The sequence below is a fragment of the Anopheles arabiensis genome, chromosome 2 (genome assembly GCF_016920715.1).
Source record: "Anopheles arabiensis isolate DONGOLA chromosome 2, AaraD3, whole genome shotgun sequence".
NCBI classification, from domain to species: Eukaryota; Metazoa; Arthropoda; class Insecta; order Diptera; family Culicidae; genus Anopheles; species Anopheles arabiensis.
The window spans coordinates 4,637,540-4,658,845 of record NC_053517.1 but is presented as its reverse complement, the minus strand read 5'-3'; the positions used below and the strand labels follow the sequence as shown (position 1 = coordinate 4,658,845).

The following is a 21,306-nucleotide window of genomic DNA, read 5'->3' as shown; positions in this document are numbered from 1 at the left end:
TTCACAACTGCATTCAACGTCTGAGTCGCTCTGCCGCGTTCCACGCTGTTCCGTCGGCCATACCTTTATCCGTCCGGTGCCTAGTCGCCGCTTTGCCAAAGAGGCTGCCTTGTGTGATTCGTACTCGAGGAAGCAGAAGCCTCGGTTCTTTTTCTTGTCGTCTGGTGAGCTATAAATAATTACCTCCACAAGTCCCGCTGTAATAGTTTTTTTAGATAGCATGGTTTTTGTTTTTGTGTTGTGGTAGATTGTTTTCACCAGATCAAGTTTTCAATAATGATCATGCGGAAAAACGGGGTTGGAGTGGAGAATAAATAGAAGAAAATACAAAATATTAGTATCGATAGTCATGTACGCGCTTCATCTTGGCAGCATATACGATTGTCTTAAAATGTATTCAAGACAAGGAGATTATAAACAGTTTAGACTAGAGGTAAGAGTTGAAATTCTTCGTTTCCTAATGTTTCCTTTCACTGTTTTTTGTTTGTTTTTTCACTGCTTACTTCATAGAAGATCAGTGTGTTTTTGAGTTATTTTTGTTTTGTTTTATTTCAGTTGAGCATTATTATCATTAGAAACCAATTAGTGCCAATTGTTACGCCTGATTCAGGACGAAAACACACTGATGTGCCTATTATGAGCTAGAAGATACAAATCCATCAGTTCTGATCAACTTTCGACATACGAAGGGAGGAATCCGTTTGAATTTGGTTTGATTTTTGCAAACGGTTCCACGCTTTTGTTTTGAATCCAATATAATAACCTTTTGTTGGTTTGTTTGAATTAGCCAAATTCATTTGCCAAAATATACTGCACAAATTATACGCTATTATCCACCCGCTCATGAACTATGTAAGGCGACAAGGGGGCACAGACTTAGAATTACTTAAGATTACTCTTAACATAACATAGAGAAAACCGTGTGGGAGTTCTGGCGATGGGAAACAATAAACATTGAAGAGTGACACAATTCAAATAAACATGGAAAGAACAATCTGTGTTGTGGTGTAGCGTTTGGAATTGTTGGAGATAGGTAAGAGCAGAGTACTGGATAAGTAGAGCTGATGGGAAATTAAACATACAAAGTACATTGAAAACCTATTGAGGGTCAGAAGAGAAGTAGTAAAACTGATTCGTTCAGACGGGAGTTTGGGTAACATTGTTAAAGATAGAAATAGAAATAGGTAAATAGAGTAGAAGATAAGAGATAGAGAGAAGGAGGACAGAGCTCGAGGGGTGGTCTAAAAAAAAACAAAACAAAAAACAAATAGGAGCAAAACATAATCATCATCGTACGCACGATAATTATGCTAGACGGAAAAGTAGGTCGAAGGAAAGCATTTTACAACACACCACTTGTAAACAAAACCAAAACAATTGGAACATGAACCAAATATCATAATCTACCGGCATTCAAAGCAAACTGTCTCCACATCTATAACACAACAACTGGTGCGATGGTGGTGGGGTTTGGCCGATAAATATGCTGTAATGTTAGATAGCCGTTTCGGTTGAGTTTGTTTTCTTTGGTCTCCAGTCATTACACGTCGGGAACCAAATGATATAACCAGATGATACTCTTCGAATGTAAGATATGGCATTCGTATCAAATTTAGAGTGCAACCGAATTCATCAGTATCCTGTGGCAGGGTAGGGGACCATTATTTACGTGCGACTACATAGAGACGTTATCTAGAATTGGTTACCGATTTACCGGAAATGGCATGACTGACGGTAGTACTGGGGGTAGTAGTGAAGGTGGGTTGGTTGTGATGATGGTGATGGGCTGATCGCTACCATTTGAACACAGTTTTGCGATGTTTGGAATTTATACAGACGAAAAAGATGCAGTAGTCTAAGGTTGTTGGGCGCCAGATTGTTGATTGTTGATCCTCACCAGGGCGAAACACAGAACATTAACATCAGAGGAAACTAAGGGACGGTTCCGATTCATTCACAGCGGAGTCTTCGGTTGGTTTGGTACTGTAGCCAGACAATTCTAGGATTGCCGAAAAGGTTTTCCAATTGAAAGCTTCTCAATCGAACATAATTGTGTTCCACAAGCAATGTCCAATTATTGCACTCGTATCAGATTGTCCAACAATTCCACACAGCAAATTGGGTAATGCCAGCGGCAGTGCTCGCTGCAGTGCGGGACTGGCGTTAATAATCTTGTTTTTGTATGATTTTGGCAAATGAATTTGAATATGGTTTTTTTTTTTATTTTTGGGTTTTGTAAGAGTTTTGGTTTAGATTATTTTTTCAGATGCTCTTTTATGTCGAAATTGTGAAGCTACAGAACTGAGGGGATGGAAATTTTGAATTTACACTAGTATCTTCCATTCCATTCCACTGCATCGTCGCAGAGAACAATTTCTACCTACTGTCATTTTGTTTCGTTGGCTAGTAGTAGTGGTAGTAGTAGTGGTGGTAATTTTAACAGTTGTAATAGTTTTGTGCAAACGATTTTCTATCTTTATTATACTAGGATTTTGTGCCCGAATTATCACGTGCATTTGGCGCATTACCGCACGCGATGATTCGTGCAGCTAATTCCGTGTTTGCAATTTGCAGTTTTAACAAGAAATTTCAAATTTTGCATACAAATTTTGAGAACACACGCGCACAATAAACACATCAAATATAGGGTGACGTAGCATGAACGACGAAAAACCAAGTGAAGCAGGGGGCGCATATTATGTGAGCTAAAGGTGACGCAATGGATGCAAGATTTGGTTGGCAGCAAGCAAGGGAAAAGGGCAAGAGAAAGAAGGTCGGAATGCATTCCGCATAATCATTCTTTTTTTCAACTCTGAAAAGTCAAGCACACAATATTTATCACACAGCTCAGATACTCACACCACAGCAAAACAATAAGTACAAAAATCCATAGCACGCTTACAACACACACACACGTGGCTATTAACGGTTGGTTTTTCGTCGTTCATGGTAGTATCCCAATTGCATGATCTTATGTATACCTTAACTCTGTACTTGTTGCAAAAAAACCAATTGAATATAATGTGAATAAAACCAATTAAAAAGCATTCGATCCAATAAAAACCAGCAAAGAAACGGTAAAACAAAAACCAAACTATGGCAAATGCAATGAAACAAGAAAACAACAATCGAAAAATCCGACATGTGCCAATCCGATCGCCAATGGGGGTTGTGGGTGTGGTTTGTGATCTAGACTCGCAAGACTCGCAAAAGATGATTTTGTGAGCAGTCAGCGGACAGTTTAGTGTATTACGCTACAGATTAGGAGGTTGCAGGAGAGAGAGACAGAGTTTTTGGTAAGTTTGTAATTTTCCTGTAAGAAGATAGACAATGCATTTGTTATTGTTGTTTTCTCGAACAGCAGATTTTAGGGGTTGTTTTGTTTGCGTCTGAGATGCCAAATATACTCTACGAGCCGTTTGTAGTTTGAAAGGAGAAAATGAATGTAACAACAAAACCGTCGTGCTTTCTTAAAAAAGTTATGCCAATTCCAAATTCTACCACACGCATCCAATGTTCAAATAGGCAACAGAACGTCAACATTTTCCTCTCGTCGTAGTTGTTGTGATGTTTTGTTCGTTTGGTTGATTTCTCTATTTAAGGTTGCGTTGTGCTCTACATATCTTTAGCTAGGTCTGGTCGATTTAGAGTTAATAATAAGCTGCGCTCTCAATCAAAGTGTACACTAACTTTAATAGGAGAAACGAAGGGAAAAGTCTTATTTCCCCTAGTTCGGGGGGTTCGAACGTGGTTGAAACTTACGTGCATGTTTAGCAAATTCCTCTAACAACTCATCGCGATCTCTATTCTTAGGAATATTGCCGACAAAGAGTCGGTGATTGTTAAACGATATCGTGACACCAATCTTTTTGCCATTCCGAATTTCATAATCATTCAGCTGGAGGAGGAAGCGGATTATCGCGGTGAAGTTGGTTTTGGTTTTTATTGTTGTTGGTTTTGGAAGAAAGAGAGAGAGACAGAGATTTCATTCACTGCTGAGGTAAATAGATCGTTTGCTGCTTTTGCGGTAAGTTCTCTGGAGGCTTTAAGAAAAATACCAATATTATGTTGAACGGGTAGAGCAGAGGGGTGTGAGTTTCAGGGCGAGGGGGGTGGTAACAAGAACTTTATTTCTAGCAGTGTACTGTTATGGAGTGCATATTTCGAAGCGATAAAATCATAAAATGATGGACCATGGAATGGATAAAGTAAAATAAAAATAAACACACGACATGACAACCCCGAGCGAGGTTGTGATAAAAGCAATTGTACATGTTAAGACGTTTATGCCAATGCGATAACAAAAAATGGATGGTTTGATAACAAATCATAAGGCCGTCTGTCACGACATGGAAATGGTTCGTGAGGAAATACTTTTAAAACAACGAAAACAAAACAAAATGGAATGGCTATGGAATGGTTTTTTTATGGAATGGAAAGGATAGAGCTTTTAGCTGATGGTATTCTGCTGTCGATTGTATGATGGAGAGTAATGAGATGAGTGTAGAACGTAAATGTAAAAGCAATGCAATGCGAGATAGTAGTAATAGTTCATACATAACGCGCACACCACAGTTTGCAAATTACTGTTTTGTGGTTCGAGCTTGGCGACACTTTCAATTGGTGTATACATCCTCTTTGGTTGCTTTATTTTTGTATTTGTATTTTGAATATAATGACTGGAGATGAGTGTTCACAAAGATACGCCATTAAAACGAGAGCGAATCGAAACACCAGATGAGTAGAATGGAAGCATAAAATACAGTCCATGAGCGAGAAACAACGATAACTGTTGTTAGAACACAATTGTTCATTGTTACGCACAGATATGTTACGCAAAACAAAAAGAAACAGTGCAAAAATAATCGTACAATCGTTAAAACGAAATGACACAAAACACATAAAAATTGCATTTAAAAAAATAAATCCTTTGTTGCAGTTGTAAATGCGACATGAAGGCAAGATGGATGTTTGACTGTGAACATTAATTACAAATTAGTGGTGGTAAATGGTCGATGATGATGATGTGTTGTGGTACGAGTGAGGCGAATAGGATGAATGTATGCTGCAGCGGATTAGAAACATATCGGCGATGAACAAAGTAACACAAAACACAGTACGCACTACCACTGTTGTGTGTGGGTGTAAGAGACTTCTTGCGAAGATACAAACAAAACCATTGGGCACTGGAGATGAGAATTTTAAGCTACGTTGAAGAAGGTCGCTTTGGTCGATTGCCGATCGTAAACCGTGTGGAGATTCACTTTAACCCTTTTGAGCATGAAAGTTCTCAAGAAAAGCTGTTGGCTAGTAGAAGTGGTTGAAGTTGTTTGATGGAAAGAAACGATTATGATGTGTAGATTGGATACAGCAGTTTGCAAATGCAAAAGCTTGCAAGAAACCAAAACTAAGCATGTTTGACTGATTGAATGTGGCCTTAGAATGGAAAAGCTCACGATGTTATTTGCAATAAGATCGTGATAGAAGCCAGCGATTTTAATAACTCTTCAAAAACAGTCACTCGTAAGAGATCCGCTTGCGGTAGAATATATTCAACTGTATTGTAAACTGTTTTTTGCGTGATCGGTTGTTCTCAAAATATTTTTGTGCTTGAAATTTCCGATACCATAAATGCCCCGGTGGCATCACAATTGTCGTCGTATGGTATAGGTCGTAACTGCTGAAAATAAGCATTCGCATAAGACTTGAACGCGCGAGGCAATTCTTTACTATGTCGGAACCGGGCCCGTCACTGTAAACGGTAGTCATCGTTTCCGATTTTCATAATGCAAAATAATAATCCGAAAACATAGTAAAGAAAAAGTGTATAAAATGTAATAAAAACTCAACATTAAAAAACAAAACGGAGGAAACGAAGATAAAATATAAAACAAAGTAAAAGGTGTTTAGTACAAGTAAAGAAGTGAAGAATAAAGAATGAAAAAAATAAACAAAGAAATAAGATAATTTTGAGCATGATTTACCTGTTAGTTTACCAAATTCATCTAAAATCTCTTCTTTTCCTTTAGATTTAGGTATGTTGCCTACAAAGAGGCGCAGATTCGGCACGCTTACATTTATTTTCAAACAATTGCCGGGCTTTATTTCATAATTATTGAGCTGTGGGGTAACAGATATGAAAAAAATAATGTGGTGAACAAAAAAGATGTAACAATTTTGACCGAATTGGTGTGCCCGGACGGATCCGGCATCAGACGTACGAGACCAATCAGGAGGCGTTGGGAGGTGTGGAGAAAATGTAGTCAGGGCAATAATATCGAGGAAGGGAGTTGGATGGGGAATAAATTTTGAACTGATTGCGTAGGATGGAAGGAAAAATGATAACCTAAGTGTGTCTAATCGCTTGTGTACAGAGAAACGTAGTGGAAAGCAATTAGAGAGACGACGCGTCTATGATAATATACACATTCCTAAAGCGTAACTAAAACGATCAATTATCAGTTGTGTTTTATCAGTTCATAGATAGTGGAGAAAGTAAACGTTAACAGTAAGATCTCGTCTAGGGCACTAGAAACAACTTTTTCAAACAATACTTACAATAGTAAGAGGAAATTCGGAAACAATTAATGATCATGCTTGAGTGAAATAGATAGAACATTCAATAATCCCAATAATCTAAAGAATTACTTTACACAATATTTCTAATTTTGCGAGGGGATATCTAACATTACACTGCTCCGTACCAAAGCGAATAGATGTTTTTGCATTATATGTAAAAAAAAAACTTGTACGAAATATTAAGCTGTGTGTTGATGTTTGCATGTTAACGATCACATTTTTCTTCTGCTTCTGCATCGATAGACAACCATCTGGTAACACCATGGCACACGAAAACAGACAGGACAGAAACGGATAATGTAGCTGCAGAAGCGGTGCAATCAACTGCACCCGGTCCAGAAAAATGCAGCTGTATCCATCCAAATAAAAGCATTTATAGCCCCCGGCGTAGCTAAAAATGGCTCCCGGCAAATAAACAAAAAAGAAAATACAAAAGAACGGTACAAAAACCGATCAGCAATCATTTGCAATTCTTAATGGCCCCAAAACGAAAAAAATAGGAGGCAAAATTGCAACACTGCAGCACAAATGACAGTGGCAACAACAACAGCAGCAGCAGCAGCAGCAGCAGGCAGTGCACGGCAGTGACCCCGGCAGCTGTTCAGCGGGCCCGAGCCAAAGGTTGGGAGAAAGTTAGCGATCGTATGCAACCTTTCTCCTCGGAGGGTTCAGAGAACTGTTGCCACCGGAACCGATTACTAACGTATGGGGTTGTTGTGTCCACCAGCCCCCATACAGACACACCCGAGCACACACACACACACACGCGCGCGATAGCTCCGTTACTTTTTGCGTCTTCATCGGAAGTGCATGTGCATTTTAGAACAAAGGGGTGGGAGAGAAAGAGGAAAGCGGGTTGTTGGACACGCGCACATTTCCTTTCCTGGGCCGTAACGATGGCTTGCACAGGCCTTGAAACACAGAAACGAAAGTAATGGGGGTTCTACGCAGCATGACTGAACCGAAGCGTATGTGTGTGTGTGTATGTGACGAAGACGGGGAAAGGGAGAGATGAAGGACGTTTTTGGATACCGTTATTTCATCAGCACCAGAGCACGCCCTCAAGAACGGGAAAGGATGCGGAAATCGTATTTGTTTCGGCTTGAATAGGTAGCGTCGTGGTAGCAGCAGCTGATAGTGGCAGCGGTGTTGGTGTGTGATCGATATCTTCCGGTCGACGCGTGGATCGGTGTGCGTCAAGAAAAAAGGGATCGCTCGCGCCCGATCCGGTTGGCATTAAAACGCATCCTGTGCGACGTGTTGCTATGGGATTAATCATATTTTTGGACCATCCTCTTTGTGCCCTTCTGTTCCCCATCTCTCGAGGCGTGTGCGATGCACGTGCGCCTCACTAAAAGCGGAAGACCGATACGTGGAGGCAAGTCGATGAAAGTGTGCTCGACATTGCTCGATGATCAACCGCGCCATGTTGCGGAGGGGAGCGTCGGATGCGTTTTTGCTTCTTAAAAGAGTGTTTTCGGTTGCGCGAGAAACGTGACAAACGACGGATCGGCCAGGTGCCATATGCAATTCAAATGCAACAGGATACAGATGGTGCGGCTCCATAGCTCATCCCCACACGCAACGGTAAAGAAGAGCAGTCAGTGGAGAAAGCAGCACGTGCTAACCGTTTTCCCTTCCCAGGGTGCATAGCCATCTTGCAGAAAGTGCAATAGGCATATGGAGGCGGTTGAAGGGATACATCAACAAACAAGTCAACTAACGGTAAAGTACCGTTACCTCGATGCAAGGTTAGAAGGTCGTAAACGTCGTCCAAAATATAACAACGATATGCAAAAGTTAAACGATAGTATTGGAGTTTAAAGGAAAATAAACGATCGAGTGAAGGTAAACATTCTAATACTATCAATTGTAGTGTACGAAAACACTGGGACGGATTTGTCACGAGAATCGTCAAACATGTAGCCGATGAGAACCTTTCCTGTTCAATGAAGCTCAGTTAATCACCTCCGTTCGGTTATGATTTGGTTTGAGGGGCCGCTCAAAAAGATTCGTTTGACTTTTGTTCCAATCAGATTCCAATTGTTTTATTCAGCAGTGCCAAATGTTGGAGCAGGGGTGTATCTGTGTGTGCTATATATGTATGGTTTAATTGTGTGAAGCCGTAACACAAACAAGGGCAAGAGAGAGAGAGATAACCCACTGTAGTGCTTGTTTTTTTTTTCTCTACCAGTAAACAACGACATACATTCAGATAACTATGAATAAATAAATACCAATCACCTCTACTCAACACCATCATTGTAAAACAGAAGAGTCCACCATTGCATAATGTTATAGGGGATATTTTTTGCTTTTGTCGCTAGCTTTTTTTTGTTTGCATCATTTGTTGCATCAATTTAAAGCATCAATTAACCGGATGGGTGAAAATTTTGCACTGGCCAAACATTGGTTGCAAAACAAAAGAACGATGTTTGTTGTGTTTGGTGGTTATTTGCAGTTAAAACTATATAAAACGAACTACATACTCTTATCTTTCGATAGATATTAGTAAGGTACGCCGCCGGGTGGGGAATTGGGGGAGAGAGAGAAAGAGGTTTGTTTCTTTTTTTTGTGTGCAAAATTATATTAACGGTAACTACATGGCTGGAAGGTAGGAACATACTACAAAATAAGGAGCACGAGGAGGGAAATATAAGGAAAAGGACAATAAACATAACACGAAAAATGGCATCAAGGAGTGGGTTTGAAGGACAGGCGACAGTTGGTAGGAACATAACTTAAAATGAAGCTTGTAGTTGTGTGCTTAACAAAAACTAAAACAATACAGGCGTACTACAACATAACGAACTAAAAGGATACATAGTATTTACCAAACGGCACAGGGGGGAGCTAATAGGGTTGAGCAGGGAATATGGGATAAACAAACAAGAAGAGTCTCGAAGAGGAGCGAACAGATGTGGTTGTATAGAGGGAGTAAATGGGGGAGTCGGTGGTGTGGTAAGGTTGTAATAATCGGACATGTAAAACTTGAACCACACTGTACGCCCGAGTGAGGGGAGCGCGGCCACAAATGGCCGGGCGGTCTCCGCCGCCGGGGGAGCCGACGATGGGTCGTCGGAAATCGGAAACACAACAAAACAACTTACCTCCCGTACGGCGTTCGAGGCCGCATCCCGTGAGGTGAAGGTAACGAAGGCGTAACCCCGGTTGGTGCCGGTCATCGGGTCCATCATTAGCCGGAGGTCCCAGATCTTGCCACACTTCTCGAACAGCGGGATCAGCTCGTCCTCGTACATATCTTTTGGTATTTTGCCACAGAACACCTCGCAACCGTTGCCGGGCGTGTTGCCCGTCCAGTTTGGCGGTGGCCCACCGTACTTGCGCTGTCCTGTCGGGTGCGGAATACGGAGAAAGGGAAGAAAGGGAGAAGCAATCGAAAAGTGTTAGCGTGCTTGGTAAGAGACCGCACCAGTACACTACCAGTACACTCTCCAACATACCTGTGGTGACGTCCAATGTGTAGCCTGTTCGTTCGAGAATTGCTTTAATTTTCTCCTCGTCGGGCCCCTTCGCTTGTACTGTGACTGCAGGTGCCGGTTGTCCTTGTTGCGTGGCCCGCACTTTTTGTCTGCGGAAGCATGAACGGTAATGCGTTAACAATCAGTGCAAATTATGCTAAGATGGAGAGCTGTGACGCTTAGTTACCTGTACGTTTTCATGACACCGCAGAGGAACGCCGATTTGTTCGACACATGTTCGAGGTTTGAGTCTAGGAACTGGTCCAGTACGTCCAAGGCACCTTCTACATGGAATTCCTTCAGCGCATCCAACGCCCGCTCATCTAGTTCCGAGTGGGCCAGCTTGCCCGTTTTGTAGATGTCGTCCAACCGGCCGGCAACCTGTACGGATGAAGGTAAGAGCATATGGAATGAAGACTTGAACCCGGGGGAACAATAATGCCGGAAAGCACCGCAGGGCAACTACTCACCATCTTATGTAGTCCATATTCCAGCAGCTTTGAGTAGTCCTGCGTTCGTTCGCCGTCGCCACCCTCGCCTGATTTTTGATTTGCCATCTCTTCTACAACCTCACCATTACCTTCGGCCATTTCTGTGAAGCAAAGTAAAAGAGAAAATAGTTAAATTTTGTTTAAAACGGAGCGGTTTAAAATAAAACGAAGCAATGTTTAGTTTTCAGAATTCCCTATGTAAATCAGCGGAACATGAAAAATAATCTAGGATAGCGTCAACATCATCAAGTTCAGTTTGTAGGAAGCACCCGAAAAAGCATCTGATGATCACTGACAGCGAGAGTAGAGCAAGTCGCGGCGCGCAAGAGAGCGACCGTATGGCGAGCGTGAGAGCGACCACCGGGCAAGCGTAAATCCAACACGCGGCACGCATCATGCGTACACTGCCGGCGCGCTCTCTCGATACGCAACCCTGTGGTCCGCGACTATTTCTCTATTCTCGCGGTGCGAACGACCATCATCTGCAAGTGCTTTTCTTTCTCCACGCACGCGGTGGATCTTTTTTGCAAACTCTATGCGACGCACCCCTACACCCCGCTCTCCCCTACTCAACACAAAGAGTCGGGCGGTGTGTGAGTGTGTTTAAAAATTGCGATACACCGTCGCGCACGCTCGCGCACTCGCTCGCTCTCTTGCGTTTGTGTACGCGTACACGCACCCGGCTTTGCGCGAGGAGATGCTGTGCACGCGCGGTATCGTGCAGTTGCGTGTAGCTCTAGCGTATCGATTGTGCGTGTCTAGCGAGAGAGCGAGAGAGAGAGAGAGAAAGGGGCCGTTGCGTTCGCGACGGTCCCATGCGGTGTGTGCGTAGGCAAAAATTCGCGCGTCTCGCCTCGCAAAGTAGGTCAACGGTGACGCGTACCGCGTGCGCAACGCATTTGATGGTAGTGGTAGACAAGCGGGTGCGTGCTATAGATTAGCACGCGGTGGCCTAGATCAGGCCTGACAGTGAGAGCGAGAAAGAGAGATAAGCGCGATGGTGCGTTGTGTTGTGGCGTTTCTTTTTTTTGCGCATGCGGTTTTTTTTTGGCGAAAAGATGATTGTGTGCGTTGCGTGTTTTTTTGTGTGTGATTTTCGCATCGCCGATTTTTTTTCTATCCCCGTTCTGTACAGTGAGACTCTCTTGCAAGTGTGCGAGACGGGTACGCACGCATCTCGTTTCGACCGGCGATGCGTTTCGCGATTCGCACACGCATGCTTTTACTGTCTGCTGTGTGTGTTGTGTGTGTCGAGAGGCCGGTGCTGTTGTGTGTGAGTGCGTGCGCCAAATAATCATATTTCGGCACAGGCGGCCCCGAAAACGAGGCCAAGGTCTCTGGGTTAGGTTCGATTGAAATATAGGAGGGGAGAAGAGACGGTGCAAAAGTAATCTAGTCGCGCACTGACGATGAAGTGGTGGTCGTTGCCGGTTGCGTTCGGTTGAGGTTTTGCGAACTCAGCCCGCAAACAACGCAGCGACGGGTTGACCTTCGCCTCTACTTTTCGCATCGTTTTCTTGCGTTTGCTCTAATGTATGTAGAGTTGGCAGGCAGTCCGAAGCCAGAGTGTGAACACCGTGCGCGGTTTGAAAGTGAAAACAGTGTCTGTGTCAGTGCGCTACGCACGATCACAGTGTATCGCATGGTGTTGAGCTGTTTAGTTTAGAAAAGGAGGTTTGTGCCGTTGCCGAATGTGAACCGTAGCATTTAGGGTGGATTTTTCTGGGAAAAGTGCTGTTTTTGGTAACTTAAAGGAGCGTTAAAACATTGGTTTTGAACAAACATTGCCATTAATTCTTCAATCAACAGCTTCAAGGTTATTAACACATACAGGGTTTCCCACGATTTATTGGTTGGTTCCCATCAATTTTTGGTGGGTTCCCATGTTTGTTTGGTGCGTTCCCACGGTTTTTTGGTCGTTTCCCAGAATTTGTTGGTGCAATTGTATTGATATCCAATCGGAAAATACCAATAAATTATGGGAACGAACCAAAAATCTATGGGATACGACCAAAAAATCGTGGGAACGCACCAAAAAATCATGGGAACTGACCAATAAATCGTGGGAAACCCTGTAAGTCAACACAGTGTGCGCCAGTGTGATTGCAGGCTTTGTGCGATTATCAGTTTTGTCTTCATACTTCATACTGATAACTTCCTTTCAATTGCAAATTATCCAATATTTGTGACAACTAAGTGATACTTTGTGTTGGTGTTAAAATAAATTACGAATAATTCTAACAGAAAAGCGATGTTTCTTCCCTGACGCAACATGGGGGCAGCAGTGGGAAGTTCCGTGAGTGCCGCTTCCTACCAAATGTGCTCTTCTGTTTGAGTGCGTACACGTTCGCACAATTTGAGTGGCAGGAGTGAGAGCGCGATAGATTTTTTGCACACCACCACCACCACCACCACACACTCACACACGTACAAGTGAAACCAAGCCCCAACGGGGCAGTGTGTGCTCGTTTGCGAAAAACTTGCGCAACGGGCTATTTCCAACCCTGCTTCCTTCCCGTTGAACTCATGCGTTGTGCATGGCGGTGTATGTGTATGTGTGCTGGTGCCTTAGAATGTGGCTTAAACGGAGCAAGCGACGAACCATCGTTTTATCGTCGTTGGATTTATTTGCACAAAATTAGTTGAATGAATAGTTTGATTTAGTTTTTCTAAAAATTGCGCTTAAACACTGTGTTGCACATTTTGCTGGCTGTAGCTGTTTCTAAGCCTGCTCGTGAGTGTCCGTTTGATATGTTGGTGGTGATGATGCTCGCCCGCCCCAAAATTAGCTTAGTGTTGGTTCAACTCAACACGCACACATACAATCAACAGTGCTTCTAACACATCGAAACCAGATCACACGGGCCAAGAGGCAAGAGAATATGGTGTTTTTAAGCAACATTTTAGCAAATTACTGATCGAATCTTCCCAGCAACAATCACATCTTTTGCTCCACCGTAACTTAAGTGTTGCAGATGGGTATTTTACGCACTTCAAGTGTATCACGCATTCGGCACAGCTTGGCTTAAATAAAACACTGTTGCGGCGTGCGTTTTCAACCACCACGATTGCAAGAGTGTACCACAGGCATACCAAAAGAAGGTTGTGGCAGTGGGGTGGCAGTATTAGATGATGGTACACAGAAGCACAACCACACTCAGTCATTTTGCGCACATATATCATCAAACTGGGGGTGTTGTAGTACAACGCCTAACTACGCACACATACACACAGACACCCACACAGAGACACGACGATACGGATGAAAAGAGAGGTCAAAAAACTTAAGTCTAATGACCTTCAGATACGCTGTTTTCTTTGATTATTGGTCATCGGGGGTGACGGCAATGGTGTGGTGTTTTAAAATGCTTCGAAAACGTTTTGACTCCTGTTGAGCATCCTTTTTTGTTTGTTTTTCATTAGCACCTTGTTGCACCGTAGAAACGGACGCGGTTCCGCCGCCTGTCAAGCGTAAGGGTTGTCTCCTCTATGAATTTACACCGCCCCAAAACACTGCCCTGTCACGAACACAATGGGTAGCATACAACATTCACTATCCTTCTTGAAAACGGTACTTTTGTCGACTGATGGGAAACGTTTTGTGTAATGTCATACTGAAAATGATGTATCTCTTCACACTACCAAGGGCCCGTGATTGAATATCGGTGCACTGTCCCTACAGCTCCAAGTATCCCCCCGATCGCACGGATATTATGGTTTGGAAAGCACGATTAACTGTACAAATCTGCCAGCAAACTGCGCAGGGGCACAACCATGTTCTATCCTCACTACACGTAGCGCCCGCCCGTCACCGTCTGGCAGCGAGTTGGACGAGATCGGCTGTCCCTATAACGCGAGCGTGCACACACTATCTCCCTGCCCTGGGGCCCACCACCATCGCCACCTCCCCCCTTTTCGATTACTAACCCGCCGCACTGTGAGTGAAGCGATGACGGTGTTTCCTCGTGTAGCCCTTTTTATTTTTTTTTTATTTACCAAAAAAAGGGCCCGTGCTTCACTGTTCACACACTTCTCACTTCTACATGGAATGGGGTTTTTGGAATGGGACCCACCCACACACAAATTCGCAAACTCTGCTACGCGATGCAAAACTGAGATCAATATGAATTACATTTATCAGATAACACAAACCGCGCACACACGGCAAAAGTGTGACGATAATGGCGATAATGCACAAAATTTCTTCCCAATAAAAAGTGCTCAACATAGGCGAAAGGAAGTGGGGTGTTGGAGTTGTGCTTGCAAAGCTGATTTTCTCAAACAAAAGTTTGAACGTTTTGATGCCGCGATCACAGTACACCGAATACACTAGCAGGAAGGCACAGCAACAAAAAAACCTTAATGTGTCGCCCTTACTTCATCCCGTCTTCACTGCTTCTAACCGGGGCTGAGGAAATGGATTTGATTCACCGTGGTAGCGGAGAAGGCACACACCTTCACTCCCGTTTGGATCCTCTTTTCCTCTAACCACCAATCACGCACACACTCTCTCTCTCTCTTTCTCTCTCTCTCTCTTGCTCTGTCCTTTGTTCCACCAGTGCTATATCGCGCGAGCGCGTTACACCCGGCCCATCGCAAGAAAGCCAACGGGCAGCGCAACGTAAGAAAATCGCAAAGAAATTCGCGCATCGCGAGAGCGCGTTCAAAGTATTCCACCCGGATTAGGGGGGAAGAAAAGCAAGAGGAAGAAACCGAACCAACCCCAACCGGGAGATTCGCGAAAATTTTTGCGAACTAATTATCTTTCGCGAACGACGACGCGCGCGTGGCCAACAACCTAGCCCCGCGCGCGCTTCTCCGTGCCCCCCAAACCGCCATTCCTCCTACATTGCTATTGATGGATTGTGTGTGTATGTGTGTGTGTGAGAGAGTGTTTCAATGTTTCCCCCCAAACTGATGATGGTGTTTGTAATGGCGTGCTTTGTGTTTTTTTGTGTGTGCGTCGATTGAAGTTGCTTCATTAGATTATTGGCATCCCTTTCACACCGAAGGGTGGGGAATGGCGAGCGAAAAACACACATGCACGCGAATGGGGAGATCTTAACCGAGGGACGATGCAACGAGAAACAACGCGCCCGCAGAACGCGAAAAAGATCCTCAATTCTAACGCACACACACACACGCACAGCGCTGAAACTTTGCCGTGTGTGTGTGTGTTTCTAAGGTTATTCACCTTCTGGACGCCCGATTCTGTGACGCAACGCGAACACGGTGGACCGTTTTCCGCTGGCGCTCTCGCGCACTGTGTTTCACCATTCCCTCTCGCTGTGGCTGTCTCGCTCTTGCTAACAAGAAAAAAAAAACCGCGAGCCCATGGTGGGACGACATGATGGCCTACACTTTGTTCCTACACACATGGAGTGGAAGTTGCGAAAGGGGGGGGGGATGCTTAAACTAACTGTTCTTTAAAACTGAATTTGGTCACACAAGCGAGCAAAGGCCACAGGAGCCAACACAGTAACCTATGGAGACGATCAAACGAGCATCCCTCCCCGGCACTTTGTTACATCACATGCAGCAAAGTAACGGAGTCAGAATCTCCACTTCGGTGCTGGGGTGTACCAGTGAATTAATCTTACTAGATTTGCGCAGCCTATCCAATCGCTTTTTCATGGTCGCAATGTGGGTGTTGAATGCCAGTATCTGTCGCCTCGCCTTCCTTCGCACTCGTCTTCAATCGCGCTCCTTTCGCTCGTTAAAATGTCGCTTGATTTACTCCGTTCCTCTTGCTCTTCAAATCTCTTCGGTACACAATTTTTTGCACAAAACACAAAACCTAACGTGCCCTCTTCTTTTACTAAAATCGCTTTTCGTTTTTTTTTTGCTTCACGTCTTGACTTCACGCGTCCTGCTTGCAGATCGAAATGCTTCAAGCTCTGTCCATCCAGTCTGTGTTTTCCTGTTTTCTGCTCACACACACGCACACGTTGCAATTTACTTCATCGGAAACAATGAAGCTGCACCGGAGCAGCAGCAGCAGCAGCGGCAGGACAGGTCCGGAGATGAAGATGACAATCGCGAAAAAGATTTGGAACCGATGCTGTACCGTACTCGTTACTTCACTGCACTGAAATTTACTGGTCGGCTGTACGGCTGGACGCAATGTTTACTGCGTGGTGTGTGGCTGAAACCGTCTCCGCGAAACCCGGCGAGCCTCGTTGCCATGGAGACGCAGAGCAGAGCTGTCAACTGATGGTAAGCACTGTGCGTGTGTGTGTGTGTGTGGTTTGCAGAAATTCTTTCTGGTGCGTTTCGCAATTGGAAGTGGCAATTTAAACAATTCACGGTAAGTTAGAGGAATACTTTTAATTACAAAAAAGCTTCATGTTTTCTGTTTGCAGGTGCGAAAGCGCGAGCGCCGAAGGATGAACATGCAGCAAAGCGCCGAACGACCGCATCCCCGTCACAGGAGGGTGACAGCAAGAGAGGAAAAGAGAGGAGCAAAAAAGTTTTCCTTCCCTCCCCCCTGGGGTCGGGCGCTCCCGGGAAAAACTTCGTCAGCTGTATATAAATCGATTTTTCTTCGCAATGCTCTCGTTCTCTCCCCCCATACGGAATGCAAGAAAACCCGGAAGCAACCGGCGCACACCGAGTGCGCCCTTACCCGACCGGAGCAACACCCACGGGAAGGACGCGAGCACGAACCCTGTCTGTGGCTGGTGGTGTTGGCTATGTACACGAGTTGTGTGCATCTGTACTCACCTACACACACAGAGAAAGCACTCACACCAGGGTAAAAAAAACGGGACAGCGAGCGATAAACCAAGCGGTGTGACGTCGTCGTCCTTCTGCCGTCGAAGACACACCCGTCTCTTCCGCACCAGACGGTTCCACAAGCCGGAAGAGACGTCCCGGAAAACAGCGTGCCAGCCAGCCAGCCAGCCAGCCAGGCTCGAGGAGTCAGCCTGTCAGTCAGTACGTGTGGGAAGTTGGGCGCCCTTACCCAACGCGGTAAATGCGCACCACGGTCGGGAATTTTCCCGACACACGCACACAACGGAACCGGCGAGCCGGCGAGAGGGTGAGACTTTTCCCAAACCCGAACATTGCGTAGGACATGAGCGGGAAGGAGCAGCACGAGCGAAAAAGGGACCACCGTACCTCCACTGGACTGGTGCGGCGTGGATATCTATCCTACACACTAAGCAACGAACCCACACGTAAGTGCTTCCGTGTACGGCGACGATGTCTACTACCACACTAAAAGCAAACGGCATGAGTGTGTGTATGTTGGTGTGAGTCACACACACACACACACACACACACACACACACACACACACTGGCTATATCTATTGTCTATTTCAGTCGCACTCCCGCTCGTATCGCCGACACGCGTCCTGGCAACGTGCACGAAGGCTATGACCAACCCCAACGGCCAGACGGCATTGAGGCCCGCTCGGGCCCTTCGGTGGATGCCGACGGCTGCCGCGCACCAGCGGATGAGGGATGCCTGTGTGTCGTGCCCCACCCACCCAAGCAGCGGGTGTGCATGTGTGTGTGTGTGTGCAGGTGCGGAGCAGAAGCCACCTTTTTCTGCACATGGAATGGCGACGGTGGCGGCGGCCCTCTTTCCACAGCATTTAAAAAGCGCAGACAAAATCGATATTTTTAGCCGGTGAGACTTTTGTTGCTTTTGGCGGGTGGTGGCGAACGGGAAAGCATTGTGGAGGCAATGCTACGAGACATCCCTGTGTGTGTGTGTGCGTGTGTGAGAGAGAGAGACTCGGAGTTCTGTGGTCGGCTCCACTATCGCACTGGCCGTCTGCCAGCGCAACCTGTGCCAAATAGGGGCGAAAAGTGTGGTGATTGCAGCAGAAATACACACACATACAGCACACCATCAAACATGAAACATGAAAATTGCATTCCTCAGGCCTCCCTCCACCCAGCAAGCCAGCGTCCAACGGTTCATCGATTTATTCGAAGAAAATTCAAAAATCGTCCCGGAAATGCCGGAAACGACAGAAACGGGAACGGGTTCGTTTTGTTCAGCTTTTCGGGCTTTCCTGGAACCGCCGGTACACACTGCCACTCCACGTGCCCCGTGCTTCCTGGGGGAGGGGGGAAAAGGATTTATGATGTTTTTCTGCCTTGCTCGGCAACACCCATTCTCACACCAGAAGTGTCTGCAAAGATGATGCTAGGCGAAGAAGGAAGCCGAATGAAAGGGTGGAGGAGCGGGGAGCTGTTTTCGCACCCTTCCGTACTTTCAAATTCGATTTATGTCTCTAGTCGATAAATAACCATTTAGGATATAAGAAGACGTGTCTAATGAGTAGAACGCTTTTGCCCCTTTTCCGCTGTCCCCTTCGGCGTAGAAGGAATACGACACGCTCAGTTTATATAAAATGTTGCAGACTGCAATGAAAATGCGTTCTTTATGTGGCATGCCAAGTTCCGCCAGGATTAGGATCATTGGAGAGCGAGTGTCTTAAACCCGTAACTCAAAACGAGGAATTTTGGGAATAGAATGAAATCACTCACAACAACTTCCTGGTAATTCAAGAGTAGCTTTCAGCACTTTAATGAAGAAGTCAGACATCTTTAAGTAACAACATTTAGACAAAGAATGCTGCAAATGTGTAAGATATTTTCTAGTTCCAGTTTTTTGGTTTAAAACTTTAAAAGCGGCACCAGCAGTGCTTATCCAAAGACCGACAACGAAGAATAGAACACCAGACGTTGGATATCAACATCTCAAGGGTAAGCGTATCACTGTTTTTGACTAATTTATGACTAACAGAATCCATCTCGTTTTAGTATCACAATCCCCACTATCTCACCTTCAAGACGGGTTTGGAGAGTCACGCACACAAACTGTATTTATGCCGCCGTGAACTGAAAGCCGGATGTTCAGATTCCGATATGAAGGATATGACACTTCAACGTGAAATCGTTTGAAAATCTTTCCCTAGTAGACACAACAACTCCTTTTCTTCTCTCTCTCTCTTTCTCTCTCTTGGTATGGAAGAAGAACTGTCAAACGGCAATGATCACTCGCGGCGAAAACACACGTGCTCTGTTCTGCTGATCTTCCTAGCCTAGCCGCGTTTGGAACCGGTCTGCCAACAATATGCTTCCTGCAAAGGTATCACAAGCTCGAAGCTTTCACACGCGACTACTCAAAGCACTTTTTTCGTTCTAATGCATGCACTTTTAGGCGTACCGGACCGGATCCAGAACTACAGCACAGCAAACACCGACCGGCCCACCGTGCGCTACGGACTGGAGGAGCTCTGTCCGTTTTTCGCGGAAATGCTACTGTGTGTATGCGGGTTGGGGTTTCTTTTCTTTGCGCTCGACGCACACTGCTTGAGCAACTGCTCGAAAATGATCGGCGAACGCGCGAGCAAAAAAGATGGACGACGATTAGAAGGGGAGCACATATACGCACGCACACTGACACACACACACACACACAGACAAGAATACAACACTCTTTGCCGCTCCCCGTCTCTGATTAGATGATTAGGTGGAGCAAAGGAAGGAGAAAGGAAGGAAGCCTTACCGCCCCGTGTGATTTGCGCCCGCCGCTAGTGCTGATGATCGGGTTCGGCCGGTTTTGGGATGCGTAACGTTCGAGAGCCAAAGTCACACACCGCATGCACATGCAGCTGCAAGGGCGCAGAAAACCGTACTGCCCGCATCGTACCGGGCCCGAAGATGACGAACGTCGTCGTCGTGGTCGTGGTCGTCGTGGCCGTCGGCAAAGACGAAGCCGCTTCGAACGGAACGGAAGGAATGGAAGGGGCCAGGCAGGCGCGCGCGCTCGCTCCCGGCACATCGTTCGTACACGCGCGCAAGCAATTGCAATTGTATGTGCATGTGATGCACTTTTTGCATATACAGATGTGTGCCCCGGTGTACATACGGCGTGGCCGGTGAGCGAGTATAAACGCACACACACAGGCTGGGCTTGTACGTATGATACGCGCGACCGGCAAGCGCGTGTGAGCGGGACAGTGAGAGGGCACACACACTGCCAATGCGCCAGCGACATGCCACATTCACGCCGGCTGGCCGTGGGGTGGAGCCCTTATGATGGGAGAGAGAGAGAGAAGAGAGAAGAGGAAAAAAACAGAACCCGGCGAGACTGAACCGTTTTATAGTGTTGTGGCCTCGTGTTAGTTTGCTCCTAGCGACTTCCGGGGTTCCGCGGTTTAGAGGGATAAATCACACCGGCTAGCAGAGAGGAGCTCGCGCCCCCTCAGACTCAGAGGTTTCCAATTTAGTGTGTGTGTGTGTGTGTGTGTGTGTGTGTGATGGACCGATCCCGGGAAAAGAAGAGAACTGTTAACCCACCCAGTCGCACTGAATGTGTAGGGGGGCCACATCGGAAAGAAAAACCGAACCCCGGATAGAGATAGCATCAGCCTGGGAGGGTTGGGTTCCTGTGCACCAACCACCCCCTTAAGCGCACAAGGTGGCGATTATGAGACCAAGAGACCCCATCGGGTAGTAAGCCGGCCAACACTTCAACCAGCATGCCAATAAGAAGCGGGGAAACTAGCAGCAGCAGCAGAGAAACTTCAAGAAGCGAAGAAAGCTCAAAAACCGCATCGCTCGAAAACCCCCGAGCAAATATCAATACACACCATGCGAAATAAAAAACAAAATGGCGGCACGGCCGGGGCACATCAACGGGTGTGCGCGAAAGGGAGAAAGAGCGATGAAAAGCGAGTGAGAGAGCGAGAGAGAGCGAGAGTGAGTGAGAGAGAGACAGCGCGGCAA

At 45.7% G+C, this 21,306-nt stretch overlaps 1 protein-coding gene across 16 annotated transcripts in view; it reads right to left on the bottom strand.

The window, feature by feature from the left end:
* Window positions 1-21,306, bottom strand: part of LOC120898298 (heterogeneous nuclear ribonucleoprotein R) — a 53,935-nt gene that overhangs the window by 20,969 nt on the left and 11,660 nt on the right. For 4 of the 16 annotated variants that reach the window (XM_040303940.1, XM_040303942.1, XM_040303943.1 and 1 more), the window contains 6 exons: window positions 10,532-10,653; window positions 10,249-10,442; window positions 10,044-10,171; window positions 9,690-9,931; window positions 5,985-6,120; window positions 64-197 (listed from right to left, as the gene is read on the bottom strand). In XM_040303940.1, the coding sequence (XP_040159874.1) occupies window positions 64-197; window positions 5,985-6,120; window positions 9,690-9,931; window positions 10,044-10,171; window positions 10,249-10,442; window positions 10,532-10,651 (954 nt within the window). In that variant the 5' untranslated portion in view covers window positions 10,652-10,653. Of the gene's footprint in view, window positions 1-63; window positions 198-3,762; window positions 3,899-5,984; window positions 6,121-9,689; window positions 9,932-10,043; window positions 10,172-10,248; window positions 10,443-10,531; window positions 10,654-13,978; window positions 14,297-16,152; window positions 16,673-19,358; window positions 19,994-20,083; window positions 20,213-21,306 lie in introns of those variants that run through there. The other 12 variants (XR_005738645.1, XR_005738646.1, XM_040303952.1 and 9 more) reach the window with 8 other exon arrangements.